Source organism: Otolemur garnettii, unplaced genomic scaffold (assembly GCF_000181295.1).
Source record: "Otolemur garnettii isolate 467f Iridium unplaced genomic scaffold, OtoGar3 scaffold00007, whole genome shotgun sequence".
Lineage (NCBI taxonomy): Eukaryota > Metazoa > Chordata > Mammalia > Primates > Galagidae > Otolemur > Otolemur garnettii.
Window position 1 is genome coordinate 42,350,059 of NW_003852402.1, and position 19,023 is coordinate 42,369,081.

Genomic DNA, 19,023 nt, shown 5'->3' on the forward strand with positions numbered 1-19,023 from the left:
TGTCTTAACACAATAACTAAGAGGATGCCATGAAGGCTATGTTAACCAGTTTGATGAAAGTATTTCAAATTGTATATAAAACCAGCACACTGTACCCCATGACTGAATTAATGTACACAGCTATGATTTAATAAAAAAACCAAACAAACACCAATTAGTATAAGCCTAAAATGTGTCAGAAATTTTCCAAAGTTCCTTATAGGTCTTATGTCATTTAATCTCCATAGTTACTATAGTGTTATCAATTCATTCTAGAATAGAATGTTTTCTATTCATTCTAGAATAGAAAATTGATGCTCAAGAAGTTGTGCAACGTTTTTCAGACAGATACCCACTGAAGGACATGCAGAGGATGGATTCAATTTTACTTGCCCCAAAGTTTATGGAATTAAACTAATGCCTCTCAAAATTTGAGAAATGAAAAAAATGTATAGCAGATACTAGTTTTCTTTTAGAATTCACAGTATGTGATGTAAGTGTTACTTACTGGTAAGAGGGCAGGCAGGTAGGTGCATGTTTTTTACTTTTCAGATGAAGAAAGCTTAGAGGAAAAATCGGTAATGTGTTCCTGCACAACAAACCATTCCAAAACTTGATAGTTTAAATATAGTCTTTTATGTTACTCAGCATTCTGTGGGTGAGTGCATTTGGGCTGGGTTCAGCTGGACAGTTCTGGACAGATGAATAAGAGGAAGGCAGTTCTGTTTGGGGGGTTATGGTAATTATCATGAGGTATTTTGTTTGTTTGAGGAATAATCCTCTTTAATAACATTCTCTGAGTTAGTTTCTAATACTGTTTCTTATTGCACTGAAGAAATGTGTATGTGTGCATGTGTGTGTGTAGATGATCTGTATGTTGCTCATCAGGATGCCAACTAGCTAAGACTTATTTCCATGACACTGGGGTAGAGTTTCAAGAGAGGAGGAGGAAGAGAGAGAGAGAACTCACAGGAGCGTGTCAACTTTGGAACTGGTACCCTGTCACTTCCACTACATTCTCATGGCCAAACCTGTTACCAAGTCTGTGCAGATTCAAGGCCTGGAGAAACAGTCTTGAGAAAAGTTGCAAAGTCACAGTTATAAAGGAGCAAAGTTACAGGGAGGGTTGAGAAATCATTGCCCTTTTTAAAATCAGAAGAATTTTGTTTATGAATATATTACTTTTGATAATGAAAAATAATTTAAAAATCCTTATCTTAGATTTTAAGAGTTAACCTGTTCAAATGCTAAGCTTTGAGAAATACATGTGGTTTCATGAGATCCAGCCTCATTCCGTAGCTTTCTGTGATGCTGACTCAAGAATATAAAAGAGGCAAAGTTTCAGCTGCTTCTCTGTAAGGAGTAATGTTCATACAGTTTTCTAAGTCCTTGCTCCACACAAGACACAAAGGAAACCATAATTGTTTTTCCTTCTTGGTTTTCCATCACCATCTTTCAAAGCTTTGCTTTTCACTTGCTTTTCCCTGACTTTTACAGCAGTATCAGTGGAGTTAGTTGGCTGGAGGGGTTTCTGTTCTCTCCTGTCTTATATAACAAAGCTCAGGTATTTGTCTTAAGATCTTCTCCTCTTATAGTGGCCAGAAAATAATAAAAGAGACCAAGTTTCATTCCTTGCTTTGTGCCTCAATTCTCCACTGGCATGCACATCTTATCCTTTGATCTTCCCACATTCTTTTTTCCAAACTTACCTGACACGTTCACATCTAATCTATTATGAATCACAAAATCCGAGTTCCTCTAAAAAAATAATCATTCTGTGAATGTGATTATTTTTAAATCGTTTATACATATGTAGACACAACTTGATTCAATAGACCTTTGTTTTTCCGTAAGAATTTTGCATCATTTTCTCCCTTCCCTTTGGTTTCTCTATAGATCCTCCAGAACTTAACTTAATATTATGAAGCTAAAGGCTTTCTTCATTGATTCACATCATCTGTAAGAGATATCTTTCTATAGTCTTGTAAATGAATGTAAATATTTTATTTATTTAAATAGAAGGGATAATTTATGTAAAGTATTTTGCATATAGTATGATTTCAATAAATGTTATTATAAATACTTCTATTACTATTGTTTTTTTTGAAAACAATCCACATGCTCTTTTTTCTTTGAATTTATAGCATTAGATAATATAAGAAATCATCTAAACAGTAAAATGCATTTTAGATTTTAGAATTTGTATATATACTTACATACTTTTCTTTTTCTATATTTTTCTCTCTTTGAGGGCAGAAGGCAGGGTCTTGCTCTATTGTCCTGATGGAAATGCAGTGGTTTGATTGATCATATCTTTCTGCAGCCACAAACTCCTAGACTCAAGCTATCCTCCAGCCTCAGCCTCTCTAGACTAAAGCTATCCTCCAGCCTTAGCCTCTCAAGTTGCTTATATTACAGGTATGTACCATCATGCTCAGCTGACTTTTTATTTATTACCTTTTATTGTAGACACAGGGTCTTGCTAAGCTTAAGGCTGGTCTTGAATCCTGACCTTAAGCAATCCTCCCTCCTTGGCCTCCCAAAATGCTGAGATTACATTCATGAGCCATGCCTGACCGAATATACTTTTTCACTGAAATTTTTCTGGCAATTGGAATTTATTATTATTTTTAGTTTTAGAATTTTACAGTGATTGAAAATTGTATAAAGCAAAAATAACTTATTTGGTATTCAAGCTTCACAATTAAAAAATTAAATTTTTAAACTTTTTTGATCATTATAACTACCTAATAGTTGTACATCTTTATAGGGTACATGTGATGTTTTAATATAGGCAGACAATGTTAATTAATCAAATCAGGGTGATGGGGCGTCCATCCCCTCGGGCGTTTAACATTTTTTTGTGTTGAGAACATTTCACATCCACTCTTGTAGCTGTTTTAAGGTTCACCCTGACTTATTGTTGATTACTGTCACATTTTTGTGCTATCAAATATTGTTCATTTTATCTAACTATCTAACTATATTTTTGTACACATTAACTATCCCTACATTATTACCCTCTTCTCACTACTCACTCACTTCTCACTCTTGCCAGCCTCTGGTAACCATTATTCCACTCTCTATCTCTATGAGATCAATTATTTTTAATATTTATCTCCCACATATATGTGAGAACATGAGAGATTTTTCTTTCTGTGCTTGGCTTATTTCACTGGACATAATATTCTCCAGATCTCTCTGTGTTGTTTCAAATGGCAGGATTTCATTCTTTTTTTGTTTAAGCCTTATACTTTGTGTGTATGTGTGAGTGTGTGTGTGTTAGTGATTCAAATGTTGGGTGCATATAGTTGCTATTTACATTGTCATTGCAAATTTCTTTTCATACTGTCAGTAATCTTACACATGTATACATAATGTATTTTCATTCATTTATTTCCTAGATAATCAATGACCTTCCAAAGACTTCAGTTCTTTATTTTCTTCAATTGTTTAATATGTCATAACAGGTATTTTATGTAGTGAATTTTTATATTTCACTACCCATCTTGCAGTCCTCTATATTGCCAAAATCTTCTTAACTCATAAATGTTGCTCTTTCCGAACCACAGTTTCAATATTAATATCTATTTTTCAAAGATACCTCCTACCACATACACCTTGGTGTTTTTCCTACTTGGCTGACTTCAGTTTTTTGGCAAATTGTTCCTGTGAAATATTTATTTCATATTTCCTTCCTTCCTTTTTTTCTTCTTTCCTTCCTTTCTTGGAATGTACACAGAGACACACACACACATACAGGCTGATGGGGCTTGGTATAGGTTGAATCAGGCCCCCTCCCCAACATAAAAGCCAGATGGGTTGGAATCCCAACCTCCACTACCTCAGAATGACCTTACTTGGAGATAGAGTCTTCATAGAAACCATCAAGATAAAATGATCATCTTTCAGTGTGGTCATGTTAACTTGATTTAAGGTGGGGCCTAAACTAATGTATCTGATGTCCTTATAAAAAGGGGAAATGTGGGCACAGAGGCAGACACACTTGGAGAGAAAATGATCTGAAGAGAAACAGGGAGACAATTGGTCATCTACAAGCCACAAGAGGAGCCTGGAACGTATTTTTTCTTCACAGACCTCAGAAGAAGCCCAACCCTATCAAGGCTTTGAATTTTGGACATCTGGCCAGCAGAACTCTGAGACTATAAATTTCTTCCGCTAAAGCCATCCAGTTTGTGATATTTTGTTATGACACTTCAAGCAAACTCATACAAGGTCCAATAAAAACTTAAGAAAGCGAGAAATCGGCTTATTAGACAATTACTTCAATACTTGCGTACATGCCATTCTTCTCTAGCTTCTGATAAAGAAATCTGAAGTTTTACTTTCTGAAGCATTATATTTCTAGAATAAACTTTTAAAACTTGTTTGGTTTTATATATTCATGATGTGGTGGCTGGAGACCTAGATTTTACTGCAAAAAGCAAGGCACAGCCATGGATAAGACACAACAAACAGTATTCACTGTCACCTGTAAGCTCTGTCTGGTCAGCTGTCATCAAGGAAAGAAACGCAATTGGTCTTCCATTCTCTCTCATTTATTGGGAGGGGTGGGGCACGGGTGAGGAGAGAGAGGGGTGTGGAGAGTGGGGTGTAAATAAGGCAGGCCGAAGCTCCAGAGAGGGTGGAGACAGAGCTTCGCGGAAGAGAAATATGTGAACCTGGTTGGTACAACAGAGCGTCTCCAGACCCACCCACCCACCCTTGCCTGAGCTCTGTGCTTCGGTGGCGGCGGGAGGGTGACGGCGAGTGGTGTTGAAGGGACAGCTCCGGGTGGCTGCTTCCAAGAGAGAGACAAAATCTGCAGATAGCATCGGGGCAGGGCGACTTCACCTTCAGGGGAAGAGCTCTCCGACCCCCATCGGTCTCGGCTCCAGCCGCGGCCAGGCGCTCTGCTCGCTCCCGGTGGGGTCGGGCAGCGCCGGCTGGACCCGCCCCGAGCTCCATGGTCTGCCCAACCCTGCGCGATGGGGACTCTGGGCGCGGAGGCTGGCGACCCGCAAACCCGCAGCTCGCAGAATGAACGCGGGCAGCGCGGCCGGCGGCCGACTGGGGCTGTCTGCCCGACCCCAGCGCCCGGAGAAGCGGCCCAACCACCTGAACCCCGAAAACACCAACAAGTAGTTTCTCGTCGGAGAAGGGTGGCTCAGCTGGGCGCCAAGATTCAGTCCGGCTGCCCGGAGAACATCGTCCGCTTGGACACCAAAAGCACAGCCACTTTTCTCTCGGTCTTCTTAAGGTAATGGGGGGAGGACAAGGGGAGAGGGGTGATTTCCTGGGAAGGGCACGCTGACCCCGAAGACAGGCAGCTCCCCGCCTTTCCGCAATAGGAATGTAGAGATGAAGCCGGGGAAAGGTGGCCGGGAGGCAGGAAACCAGGGCACCGCCAGCCACACTCGCAGCTGGGGGCCCAGGGGGGTGTGCCTCCCCGCAGCTTCCCCCCCGCCTCGCCCCTCCTGGAAAGCGGCCCCTCCACCACGAAAAGCATTTGTTTTCCTTGGGAAGGGGGATGGGTGGGATGCACTGATCACTTCTATTCTCAAAGATGGATCCTAGTTTGTTGTTGCCTTTTCCAAGTAATAATAACCCTAATGATACCAACAACAACAATAACAATAATGTGGAAAGGAAATTGGTGAGGAAATAGGCGGAGGTCTCCTGGGTGAAAGGCACAGCAGGGAATTTCTTTTTTCTCTGATTTATGCCTTCCTTCTTTTTGCACGGTCTGTAAAAGGAGAATAGAGGTGAACCAAGAACAGGTTGAGCAAAGGGCACCCTGAGTGCCAGGGAGTAGCGAGGTGTGCGGGCTGACCCGGGCATGAGCGCGTGGCCGGCTGTCTGCGGGTCCTGGTGTCTCTGGCCACCAGACCGCCAAGTTGCCTTGGTGAAGAGAACTCCCTGCTAAGGGAACTGCAATCAGACCAGGGGAGGGGGAGACAGAGGGTCCAGGAGGTAGAACAGAGAGACCCATCAGGGGAGGAGGAGAGACTGGGGCAAGGTAGGGGACAAAGCGGGCTTAGGAGGGAAACACGCGGGTTTGGGGGAGCGAGGGAAGGGGTTGGCGAACGTGAGTAGTTTAAATTTGAGAGGGGACAGAGGGGCAGAAGGGTGGAGGGTGGAAAGCTGAAGGAGGAGAGATCAGAGCCCAAAAAGGAAGGTGTGAGGCCGGGAAAACAGTGTTATCCCAGGTCAAGAAAGACTTGGGCTGCTACATCTTTGGCTCTCTGGCAACCCGGGAAAGGTGTGATGCGAGAGACGGGACGGGGCTGGACAGGGCTGGACTCTGACCTACCCTGGGGAGGGCCCTTTGCCCCTTGCCTATCTGCCAGTTCTGGAGCTGGGGCGGCGGCCGGGGTCACGGTGTGTCTTGACGGCCGAGATCTTTAACTGGGCGCTGTTCACCTCCCCCCAGTCATGTCTGAGCCACAGAGATGGGCAAGATCCAGAGCAACGAGAGGGTGATCCTCAACGTCGGGGGCACCCGGCACGAAACCTACCGCAGCACCCTCAAGACCCTGCCCGGAACACGCCTGGCCCTTCTCGCCGCCTCCGAGCCCCAGGGCGACTGCCTGACCTCCACGGGCGACAAGCTGCAGCAGTCGCCCCCTCCGCTGTCGCCGCCGCGGCGGGCGCCCCCGCTGTCCCCCGGCCCTGGCGGCTGCTTCGAGGGCGGCGCCGGCAACTGCGGCTCCCACGGTGGCGGTGGCGGCGGCGGCGACCACCCCGGGGGCGGCCGCGAGTTCTTCTTTGACCGGCACCCGGGCGTCTTCGCCTACGTGCTCAACTACTACCGCACCGGCAAGCTGCACTGCCCCGCCGACGTGTGCGGGCCGCTCTTTGAGGAGGAGCTGGCCTTCTGGGGCATCGACGAGACCGACGTGGAGCCCTGCTGCTGGATGACCTACCGGCAGCACCGCGACGCCGAGGAGGCCCTGGACATTTTCGAGACCCCCGACCTCATCGGAGGCAGCGCTGACGACGACGAGGACCTGGCGGCCAAGAGGCTGGGCATTGAGGACGCAGCGGGGCTGGGGGGCCCTGATGGCAAGTCTGGCCGCTGGAGGAGGCTGCAGCCCCGCATGTGGGCCCTCTTCGAAGACCCCTACTCGTCCAGAGCAGCCAGGGTAAGGCCAGACTCGACCTCTTCCCTTCTGCTCCAACTTGTCCTAACTCCCTCCCCAACTCTGTTCTTTTCCCAGGGCCTCTGAGATGGGGCAGAGGGCTGAGATACCGGAGAGAACTGGAGCTTCCTAGCGGTGGGGTTAGAGGCTTATGGGGTTCAGGGCAAACTCAGGCGTCCTGGCCATCAGTCCTCACCCTTCACCCCCCACGTCCTCCTCCACTCATTCCAACTCAGACTGATTTACCTTAGCAGATGGAACCTAAGGGGCAGATGCTGACTTCTCTGTACAAGTCTTCTGAGACCTTTTCCTGAAACCGGTGTCACCATTGCATTTTTTCCTCACCTTGTTCTAATGTCTCCTTTAGCTCGGCTGTCTCACCGTGAGTCCTGGTCATTCCTACTGGACATTTTCAGTAAGGTCCCTTCACCTCTGACTCACCCAGAGCAGTGGCTCCCATTAGTTATCTTGTCTGAGGACAGAGCCAGGGGAAATGGAATACATGGATGTGGCTGGGACGGGGAAGGTGTGTCAGGAGGTTCATTTTGTGCAGAACGCTGTTTGGGCTTGTCTCTTCCCAAGAGAGAAGAATTCAGGATTGCTGGTTCCAGGGAGGAGACCCGATAGCCTGCCTACGTGCAGGACGGTCCAGCCTGGAGCCTTCTCCTCCGGGTGTTGTATCTCTTGTTTCTTACAGGTTGAACATGGATTAGCCATTTGGGTCATCACAGTTTTCAGAAACTGAGTAATTTACATTACAATAAAGTTTATTTTACTTTTTATCTTGTGACCCTAGCTTCCATTTTTGTTTTTGATTTCTAGTTGAAGTGATAGCTTAAATTTAGTGTTTGGCACTCCCAATTAATTTTTCAAATGCCATGAGGGGACTTATAAAAGTAACCAGTTTAAATGAAATAAAAGAAATACAAATAACCAAAAATTATATGCTTTTTAATTATATATGAGAGCAAAGTGTTGCATTTAGACAACTGTGAGTGTCTGGGCAACTTCTAACACCCAGATAAGTCACCCCCTGGGAAGAACGGGAATTCTCCCAACTTAACAGTGGCTCTCTCCTCTTTATTTTCTTCCTTTGTATGTTAAAAGCGTCTGCATCTGAGATATGATGCAGCTGTCTATCTACTAACTTGTCAGAAGATGTGTTTTTGATACCACTTTGGAAATCTGTTTCATAGAATATGAAAGAGACAATTTAAAGCATTGCTACACTTTTGGGTCAGGATTTAAATACAAACATAAATTCTGGAATGTCCACATTCACATGTTGAAACAGAGTTGATAATAACTTCAACTTTGAAATCTATCTGTTAAGATCATTCTGTAAATTTGACAAGAGTTGTTATTCTGAAATAAAAAGTACATATTTATTTAAATTAAATCACAGGCTCATGACTATTCCAGCTGAGTGACATAAAGCTCTTTCCACTTGGTGGCTAAAAGATCTGACTTTGTTTTTAGGCTCATCATGTGATTTTTCTTTTTCCAGATCATGCACAACAAAGACAGAAGGTTTTATCATCCTTCTGTGTGATCCATAATACATTTTATTGCAGGCCAGATCACAAAGCAAAAACTTTTAAAAGATGTTCAACTTTTATCATTGCTATGAAATTTGGTGCTATTGATTATTGGTGAAAAGAGTAAACTATTGACTTAAAAATTGTGTTTTTCTTTTTAATATTACTAAAAATTTCATTGTAATAATATTGAGGATTTGATTTGCATCCTTTTTAGGCCAGGAAAGAACACAGAAACACTAAAGATTAACACAAGTCAAGGAGCAAGTAGAAACAGAATCAGCTAAGAAGGTGAGGCAAAGGAAGACTGCTGATGCCAAGTGGTGGCCAAGGTCATACTCCAAGTTCATAACAAAGCCAAAATTATTCTAGATGTCTCATGACACCCTCCTCAGACCTTGTCTACCAAAACCACTGATCATAACTGACTTTCTAGCTCAAATGGCTCTTGAGATTTAATGCAGCATGAGACAGTCACTAGAATTCTAACTTTGAAAGATCATCTGTCACTTTTTAAATACATATGTTCCAGGACTTTGGCTCCTAGAATTTTTACCTTCCACCATCCAAAAATAGAATAAAAACACAGGATTTGAATTAACTCCATAAAAGGAAGACTGTGAACTTTCCATTTTTATTGACTGGTCAGGGCTAAATGTTTTGCTGTCTTTTGGGGGCCTTGCCTTCAGGGAACTCTCTTTTCAAGTTACTGGGGGTTGCCTAAAAAAGAGTAATCGGAAGTCACCATTCTATTTAAAAGTGATTTAATATTTTTATATGAACACTTTCAGTTCAGATGATGGCCTGACTTAACGTTATCTAACTAGTTTGATAAGTAGTCACATCAGATGGTCACAGGATGTAATTACATTTTTCAAGGGCACAATTGCAGGAAACGTACATCAGTGGTCAAATGATTTGCTTCATTTGTCCTCTCACTGCCGTGGATCTCATTCTTAATAGAAGTTAAGTGTTTATACTTTTACATACAGTCTTTCTTTTTATCATTAGTTCTTTTATTGAATTACTTGAGATGAAAAATTTTAAATGTGTGAATTTTTTAAACTTCTTTTACATGTTTCATGATTTTCCTTTCTTACTATTGAAGAGATCAGCTTGACTGCATAATGATGTTATATTTCTAACTTTTATTACCTAAATAGCAGACTAAAATAACAGTGATAGGCAAAGGATAATTGAATTTTGTGACACTTCAGTTTTGCCTTTATTATTGTTGACTTGTCTCTTCGGACTTTTAATTTATGAAGTGACCATGTATATTTGAGAGATCTAAATTGTTCCAGTTAATTTAGTGAAGAAGTTTATGTTTTATACTCTTGAGTTCTTCTCCTTAAGAATACTATTCAAAAAATAGAAATTTATAAAAATTCAAATATAAGTTGTCATGGAAACCTGTTGTGGAGAAAATAAGATCAGGGAAAAAAAAAAGAGAGATTATTCTGTTGATGCTGGTGAGTGATATTTACAAACAGTAAAAAGTAGGGATGCATGGATGTATTTGTGAAAATGTTATGCACCATATACTTTCTGTTTAATACTTAAGTGTTAGGTAAAATTGAAGCTCATATGTGCTTTCCTCTGAAGACTGTATAAGGGGGAGAACAGTACTAGGTAGAAATTCCTTGATAGAACTTCTAGATTTTTAAGAATTTTTAAAAAATAGCATAAAGACAAAAGATTAAAATGAAAGATAATTTCAGAAATGTTCCATATTAAAGCTCTTCCATATTAAAAAGCTGAGAGCAGGTGTAAGTTTCCCTTTCTTCCTTTTCTTTTCACTTATATTTTGAAAGGGGGAGGGGAGGTGATAGAATTCAGCTCTATTTTAGAGTGTGGCTCTTCCTTGCTTATTTATGCATATCCTTGATTACCTGCTGGAGCTTTTGTTTCTTTTGCTTGTTTTTACTTTCAAAGAGCATTTCAGAAAGGAGAAAGAAAAGAATAACTGCCCTGGAACCCCATGTAAGATGCTGGCTGGGTGTGTTTTGGTACATGTCTAGATCTCTCCCACATTCTCTTGAATTTTGTCATTCTCCATTCTTCTGTGTGTCACAGTCATTTGCACTCATACATGGGTTGTGAGAGTGATTCCATCATTTTTTTAATCTTGAAAATATTCACTTTACTAGCATTTTAGATTGTTGTATTTCCACAGCATTATTAAAGTATACACATAGCTATTAAAATTTAAATTTCAATGTCTAGCATTAGATTTAAATTTGCAAATATTTAATTTACTTTTTATGGTCTTCTTTTTCCTCATCTCCAAACCACAAAAAAAAAAAAAAACAGTGAAAAGATGATCTACATAACTATTTGCCAGCACTTTTTATTTTTTATTTTTATCGTTTTTTGCCCGGGGCTGTGTTTGAACTCGCCACCTTTGGCGTATGGGGCTGGTGCCCTACTCCTTTGAGCCATAGGCACCACCCTTTGCTAGTATTTTTAAATGTAACATTTTATTTTAAAAAATTATAAGGTGGAGACAATTAAAATCATATATTAAAATTAAAATAAGAAAATGTATTCGTTATTACTTTTCAAGTATCACTCTAATGAAAAGAATTAATGGCTACATATAGCTTGTTCATAAATACTGTTGTCAATTAATAAACTTTTTAGGAAGCTCATTTATTCAATGAATATTGATTACTCAGTCATTCTAGATTGGAAACTATGCAAAGGAAAGGCATCAAAAGAGAAGATAGAATCCTTTGCCCTTAATAAATGTACCTCTCTATTTATAATAAAACAACCATCAATATACTATTTGTACTTAATTCAATTCTAGTTGAATTATGAAGGTAACATCTATTAAATTTGAAAAAAATACAATATGATAACAGCAAACAAAATTTCAGAGATATAAAAAATAAATATTCCTTAAAGTAATATCACAGATTAAGTATGACTTTTTTCTGTAAAATTGTGCTAAGAGGCTATGTATAAGCCTGAGTTTACAAAATTAAAGACAAGAAATTCTTCACCTCTGTTCAGAAAGCTCATTTTTAAAACAGCCAAAAAAGAACTGTGTAAGTTTATATGAAGATACAGATAAACCTCTCCCGATTGAAAAATGTGTATCGCTACCATTAATTTTTACTACTACAAATAAAGTAAAAGTAATTTCCAAGTCCTGTATTATTTTGAACTTCTGAGTTGTATTTCCTTTTTATTATGACAAACTTTAAAAATATGTCTAAATGAAATATTAAAGGGCACTGGAGATAAACACAGATCTCTAGAAGGCAGTATATAGTGCCCTATGGTCCAAATAATAACTGTCAATACACTACATACACTTAATTCAATTCTAGTTGAATTGTGAAGGGCTCTTCTTTTAGAAGAGTGGTAAAGATATTCTTTAATGGAAGAACAGCCCTGCTTTTTGCTTTTGTCTTAATAGGTTGAAGGATGCTAATAATTTTAATACTGTGCAGTCAATATTTTGAATAGGAATTGGACAGACTATGAGTATTGGGAGGAGAAGACAGAAAGACTAGCTATTATATGGAAACAGAATTGGAAAATCATGTGGATTGGGATCTATGGGACTAACCTTGATTTCAACCCCAGCTGCATGACTTCGGAGGATTTACGTTGTCTTCTTTAGTCTTGGTTTCTCTTGCCTTATCCTGAAAAATAAAACAACCCAAAAATTTGGGGTGACATGTTGAACTAGATAGTGTCTAAACTTCTTTCTAGCTCTATAATTTTGAGGCTTGTAGAATAATTATTGCTAAAGATCCTGAGGGTGGGGGGAAGGAACAAGGTGTCTGTACCCATTTTGATTGTACTCTAAGGACCATCACAGTATCTAGGTAAACCAGAATTGATTTTTTTTTTTTTTTTTTGCATTTGTAACTTTCTGCCCTTTTTTTCCTACAGCTGTTGGATAGCTACTGCTCTGGTTACCATAGAAACAGGTTAGCTCTTAGCTTCCTGTTTCCATTGAAAACAGCTTTCTCTCAACCACATATTGATCTCAGGAAATCATTTTGCTGTGGCTCTGTCATGAAACCCATAAAGATGATCTGCTCTGTCATTTCCTAGGTCTCAGATTCAGTGCAGCTGTGTCTCTATCCACCCACAAGGGTAACTGATTAGATAATCTCAGTTTTATTTCCATTTGAAAAGTATCTTGTCAAAGACACCATCCTTTTCCCTTTCCATATTTTATACAGAAGGGAAAATCTTATTCACTTGAAGATTTACAGATATGCTTAACACATTTAAGTGTTTACAAAATAATGCCAAATTATTCAGTTCTAATCTCTTTCATAACTTACTCTATCAGAATAATCATAGAGAACAGTATGTTACATAAGTTTATATTTTAATGTTTTCATTGATGAAGCCTATTTCAAACAAATGTGTATGTGTATTGTATAACACTCCATATTTCTCCCTTAGGATAATAGTTTTTCTACTTAGGAAATAGGAATCTACATAAAAAGAAGATACTCATTGTTATAACATAAGTACATACTCAAGGAATGTGGTTGTAAAATTTTTATGTTGACAAAGATGGAACAGGCTTGTAAGGATATAACTTAAAGTTTTGATTTAGAAGTGTGTATATAAGATACATATACACTTCTCAATCAATACAACTCCAAAATAAGTACTATCTTAATGAGATTGGAGACAGAAATATATGATAGACTTTTATGGTTGTGAGAACTGGAACTAGAATGAAACTGGCAATCATCTGACACAATTGCCTCAATTCACAGAAAAATCAACTGCCACGTTCTAGGCAAAACTAGTTAGTGACACCAGCAGTGCTAGAATTCGGGTTGTCTGACTTCTAATTCCGTGTTTTTTCCATTCAGTGTGGTCTGCTCAGCCCACAGGTGCTGAACAGTAAATGCACAAATTTTAGCTGTTGGGAAGCAGCGAGTGTGAGTGTGGTGGGAATAGTCAGCATAGGCTCCACCTCTAGCATGTCTTGTTTTTCAACAATACCAAGAAAGAGTCACTATTTTAGGTATTCACTTTATTTGCAGGCCCTCTCCAGGTCCAGTTTTCCAGTGGTTCTACACATTATTGTCCACTACCTTTAAAGTCTCAAAACAAATCTACCTGTCCACTTACCCTGGTTCTTTTCCTTCCCCTCATACTTCCTGTGGGAGGATCTACAGAAGCCTTTGCTCCCAAGCTAAGCCAGGATTTGTTTAGATAAGTAAGAAACAATACCCGTCTTTTGATCCTTTATTGATCTTTTTGTGTAATGTCTTTTGTAATACGTTTTACTACTCTTATTTGATGCACTGTTTTGATTTTTTTCCTTTTTAAATTCAAACTATTGGCATTAAGTAATGAGTTTCATATAGAAGAACACTGACTTCTGAAATGGTGTCAGTGGTCATGGTGGGTTTACTCAGGGATGTAGAGAAGTGGAATGTGTTTGGAGCTGCTGGAGATCCACAAGAGAGGTTTGGATGCTGCTGAGAGGTCAGCAAGTAGATGCAGAAAACCTTTCCTTTCTTTATGGACAGTCAGACGCAGGTGGTGTGATGGAAACATAAAGCAATGTCACAATTTCAGGAGTGTCCAAGAAGATGCAGTTTGTGGGAATCAAAACAGAAGGACTTGAGGCAAAATATTGTTGATAATTTCTGGAAAAAAGTACCTTTTGATAGCTTCAATCACTTGACTGGTCTTCTCTCCTGAAAGTTAATAACGACAAGGACATCTTTGTAATCTGACATTGCCACAGTGCTCCGTTTGTCCAGAGCCTCTGTAGCCACCTCAGTAGAGTCCTCTTCATCTTGGAGAGTGTTGGTTGGGTGTGCTGCCAGATATTACAGCCTTGCCCTTCGTCATGTATTTGATCATATTGTTGACATCTTTAAAAATTGGAGCAAAGGCAGAGATAGTCTTTACAGATTTTTCTGTGATTTACTCACAGCAGAGGAAGGTGTTTTCTTTTGAGTTGACATAGACATGACTTAGATATGAACAATTGCCAACTTTTGACCACAGACATTCTCCTTCTTTACACCAATATTTATCTAGAATTTTTAAGTTGTTCAGTAAATGATAAAATGCAAATACAACTTTTATAAAATACTAATTTAAATAATGTTGTGTAACACAATCAAGTAGTAGTATTTGACTCTAAATTTAAGACTATATGTTTATGATTTATGTGTAAGCAAAAACTATTTGGACCAATAAATTTTGTTTTGACTGCTTTGTCAGATTAGGGTTCAATGAAAGGGATAAACATTATTCAGAATTTATGTAAAATTTGTGTCTGTGTTTGCAAATTATACAACAGAAATTAAAATTAGTAAAATTGATATTGAGGAAAACAGAACAGTATGGTTATTACAGTTTAACTTATTATTTCAGTTGGCCTGATTCTCTATTTTATGCTTCCCGTGGTGAGCAAGGAGGACAATATTATAAAAGTTATTAGATTACCCTTAATGAAACCTATACATCAAGTGGATGTATAGGAAATGGATAAAATAGAACCTCTTACTGGCCCCTGTCTGTGGAAACAGAATCCCTTTGATTTTTTTAAGCTATTAGAACTTTATTATCATTACGTAGTGAACCTAAACAGCCATATAAAATGATTCATAGATGCAGCAAAGTTGAGCAACTATCATATTTGTATCATTTGTGAACTTATGCTTAATTCTTAAGCTCATAATCGTGTTGACTATACTTTGATACTTAGAATGAAATGCCAGAAATATAAAATTTAAGCAAACTAATGAAATCAAATGTTTTACTGTACTATTAAGCTTTGATGGCATTCAAAAATTATTAGTTTTGATGTAAAACTACGATTTTCTTTAATTAATTGCTTTAATTTCTTTTCTGAGTTTGCTTTTCGGTTTTTAGCTGTAACATGTATATGCTGTAAGTTCTTAGGTTTTTTTTAATTTAGTGATTGTTTTAAAGTCCTGTTTATCTTCCGATTTATATATCATTGATTTAATTCATCTCTGATTTATCTGTCTTAGGTGGTTTCTAAGTGACTTTTGTTTTTAGAAGTATGTGCAGTTGTCAGAGTACTTGATAATGTACTTCAGTGCAGGGTCCCTTTATCAATAGTCTTTTTGTTTTTCCTCTACCTTCACTTGTATGGATTGGTTGATAAAGTAGCATTTGTTGTCAAGCATTTGTACATTTTTCCCTTAACTAAACAAACTGGGAGATAAAAAAGGATCAAATGTTTTAATGTTTTTGAATCTCTCAGCTGACAATTACTGAGCTTCAACTATTGGCCAGGACTAAGGTTATGTACTAAGAATGAAAAATGGATAAAATTTGGTGTTTGTGTTTAAGACACTTGTATTCTATAGGAAAAAAATTCTAAACCCATGGTTATAATAGAATGTACTAAGTGCTACCATAGCGATACTGGAATAGTATAGACACACAGACTAGGGTGGGGTCCACTCACCTAAACAGAGGAGATGACATTTTATCTGATTCCCAAAAGATTAGTAGGCATTTCTCAGCAGCCAAGGGGAAGGCCAACAGGGTAGTGAGCAAACATGGAAGCTAAACAGAAAATACTGTGGCATGTAACATTGAATAATAGAAAGACGAGAGGTTGGGGACGTGACATAAGCAAAAGACCTGTGAGATGAAGGAGGGTGAAAATTGGGATGGAAGGGACTACTGGGCTATTTATGAATAACATTCCCTGCTGATATACAAGACTTAGTCATGACTGGACTGGACACTATAGTTTTTTCAATTTACCTAAAATTTTCACTCCCCAAATTTAGATGTGTCTATGAATCACCTATGATGGTGACTCAAATTGTACTTACAAGTTCTCACTCCTGAGATCTTACATCAGTAGGATTTGGGTGAGATTCACATCAGGTGAATGTGTTTTTGGTTGTAGCTGGCTATTTATCCCGTATGTGCTAGGACTGTGATGCAACTGCTGAAAAAATGAATATGATTTAGCAATGAATTAAGAGAACAATTACACTTAGACTTCGTAGTTTTCAAAGTGTGTTTATATACCTTCAGTTCTGTGGGTGTTAACACGTTATGTTGTACTGTCTTCAGCAGGGTCCCTCTCTAAGTTTCCTTCCTCTCATTTGCAGATGGGAGAAAATGGGAGTGTCTGACCCAGTGGATTTCTATAAGGTTGGACTGAGTATGTTCACATCAGTAATAGAGGTCTAGTTCTAGAAACGTCATTTGAATAATTGTTCTTATTATTACTATTCTGTGAGGCAAACATTAGTTATTTTTAGAGGTGCTGTGGTTGTAATCACTCACTTAAGAGACATTCTGGTATTTAGACGTTCATGAGAAAGAAGTTATCACTCCTTGAAATTTTTCACTTAGATACTAAATGACCGGAAAGTGGTAGAAGTCATTCTTTTATTTATGATTAAATAGTGATTAATACTTAGAACCATATCGAACATGTATATCTTACATACCAGTCATTTAGCAAATGGCAAGGTGGAGGGGTAAAGATATATTCCCTGCCCTTAACATGCCTGTAGTCTACTGGAAGAGAACAACAAAAGGTTGATGATGATAGTACAATTTTATAATATCTTATTTCATAATTTCAAATACAGTAGTATTTCTATAGGGCACTTTGGAGGTTAACACAGTCTTGCAAACGTTGATAAAATATTCCTGGGGAAAAATATACTCCTGTTTGTACAGAGGTGATGAGAAAACAGCCAGATTTTTATGGCAGTGAGGAAATCTAAATAGTTTCAAGAGGGAAGGAAGGCGTGGTCTGTTCAAGGTCCCTGATTAATGGAATACAGCAGGAGCACATGGGGAGATGTTCCAGGAGGCAGGTGCTGGGGTTGGCTGGAAATACTCAATAAGTTCTGCGAAAAAGGTTGTCCTTCCTTGTTGGTAATGGGGAGATTTTGAAGGATTTTGAGCAGAGCTGTCACATACATTTGTAATTGAGAAAATCATTTTGAAACCTTTGTAGATGAAGAAATGATTAAGCTGGAGGAGGGCAAGTATAAGATTTTTAGGAGGGTCACAGTTCTGCCTGTTATTGAATACGTAATATAGGTAAGCAACTGAATATTGAACCTGAAATAAGACAATGGCAAGAGGGCAAAGTAAAATGCACATGGATGAAGAGAAGTTTTGTTTAGGTACAGTGAATGAGGCAGAGAGAAAAGTCCAGAATGTTCTCTCAGTTTCTGTTTGCATAATGGGACAAGAGAACTTTCTGATGTTTTTTCTAGTTCAAGAATTGGTGGCTGTAATTTGAAAAGCTGGTTCGTGAATAGTTATTCTTTCATGAGATTTAATACTATCCTCCTTGGTATTATGTTTTGTGATTTTTTCCTTTTTTTATGTCAGTTACAAAATTATACAAGGCTATTTCACAGGCTTCATGGTTGTAAAAGTAGATGCAAAGAATGTTCCTTAAAATTTTTTGTTACCACAATTCACCACCATAAAAAATTAGTGAAGGGATAAGCAGTTCTCCTATTGAATATTGAAATAAAGAATGAATCCCTCCCCCCCCACAGAAAAAAGAAAAGAAATATAGGAATATAAGTTTTGTGTTGCTACCACTTTGGTTTTTAAAACCCAAGAAAATAATATTGATTATTGCATAATTTCTATGGAATAGAAAGTCATCCAAGAACATCCCAAAGCTAGAAACTGAATTGAAGTAGGGATTTAAAAAATGGTAATGCAATTTTTCAGTTTGCACTTGGATAATTGCTTTAAATAAAATTTGCTTTTCCATTCTTGTGATGCTTTACTTAAGAGGATGTTCTCCAAATCTTTCCAAGTAAAGAGAAAAGATGTGAAGTCTCTGTCTTTCTTGATGGCTGAATAGTACCCCATGGTAAACTTACCATAGAGCATCCTCCCAAGGAAATTGTCACAAGGATGGAAAAGCAAGCCTCCAATGTGCTCAGTATTAATATGGAACTGGTAGATGAACAACTACATATGCACATAAGAGAAAAACACATTTAAATTTGAGGACGGAAAGGTGGTGGAAGCTCTCACCTATCAGGTGGGGGAATATGGCATAACTCCTGGGTGAAAGGTTCAACTGCAACTTGGACTTTACCGAACAAATGAAATTGTATGTACCCTTATATTCATTTGAAATTTTTATTTTATTTTATTTATTTATTAATTTTCTTTTGCAGTTTTTTTGCTGCCCCCCCGCCCCCAGCATATAGGGCCAGCACCCTACTCCTTTGAGCCACAGGCGCTGCCCTGAAATTTTTATTATTTTTATTATTTTTATAATTTTTTATTGAACTATAATTTTGTACATTGATGTATTTATGGGGTTCAGGCTACTGATTTGATATACCATGTGAAATGTTTACATTGAACTAAGT

At 38.8% G+C, this 19,023-nt stretch overlaps 1 protein-coding gene across 6 annotated transcripts in view; it reads left to right on the forward strand.

Annotated features, from left to right (window-relative positions):
- The first annotated feature begins 4,700 nt into the window (after positions 1-4,700).
- Positions 4,701-19,023, forward strand: part of KCNC2 (potassium voltage-gated channel subfamily C member 2) — a 235,537-nt gene continuing 221,214 nt past the window's right edge. For all 6 annotated transcript variants that reach the window (XM_012814180.1, XM_012814178.1, XM_012814179.2 and 3 more), the window contains exons 1-2: positions 4,701-5,239; positions 6,413-7,124. In XM_012814180.1, the coding sequence (XP_012669634.1) occupies positions 6,432-7,124 (693 nt within the window). In that variant the 5' untranslated portion in view covers positions 4,701-5,239; positions 6,413-6,431. The remainder of the gene's footprint in view (positions 5,240-6,412; positions 7,125-19,023) is intronic.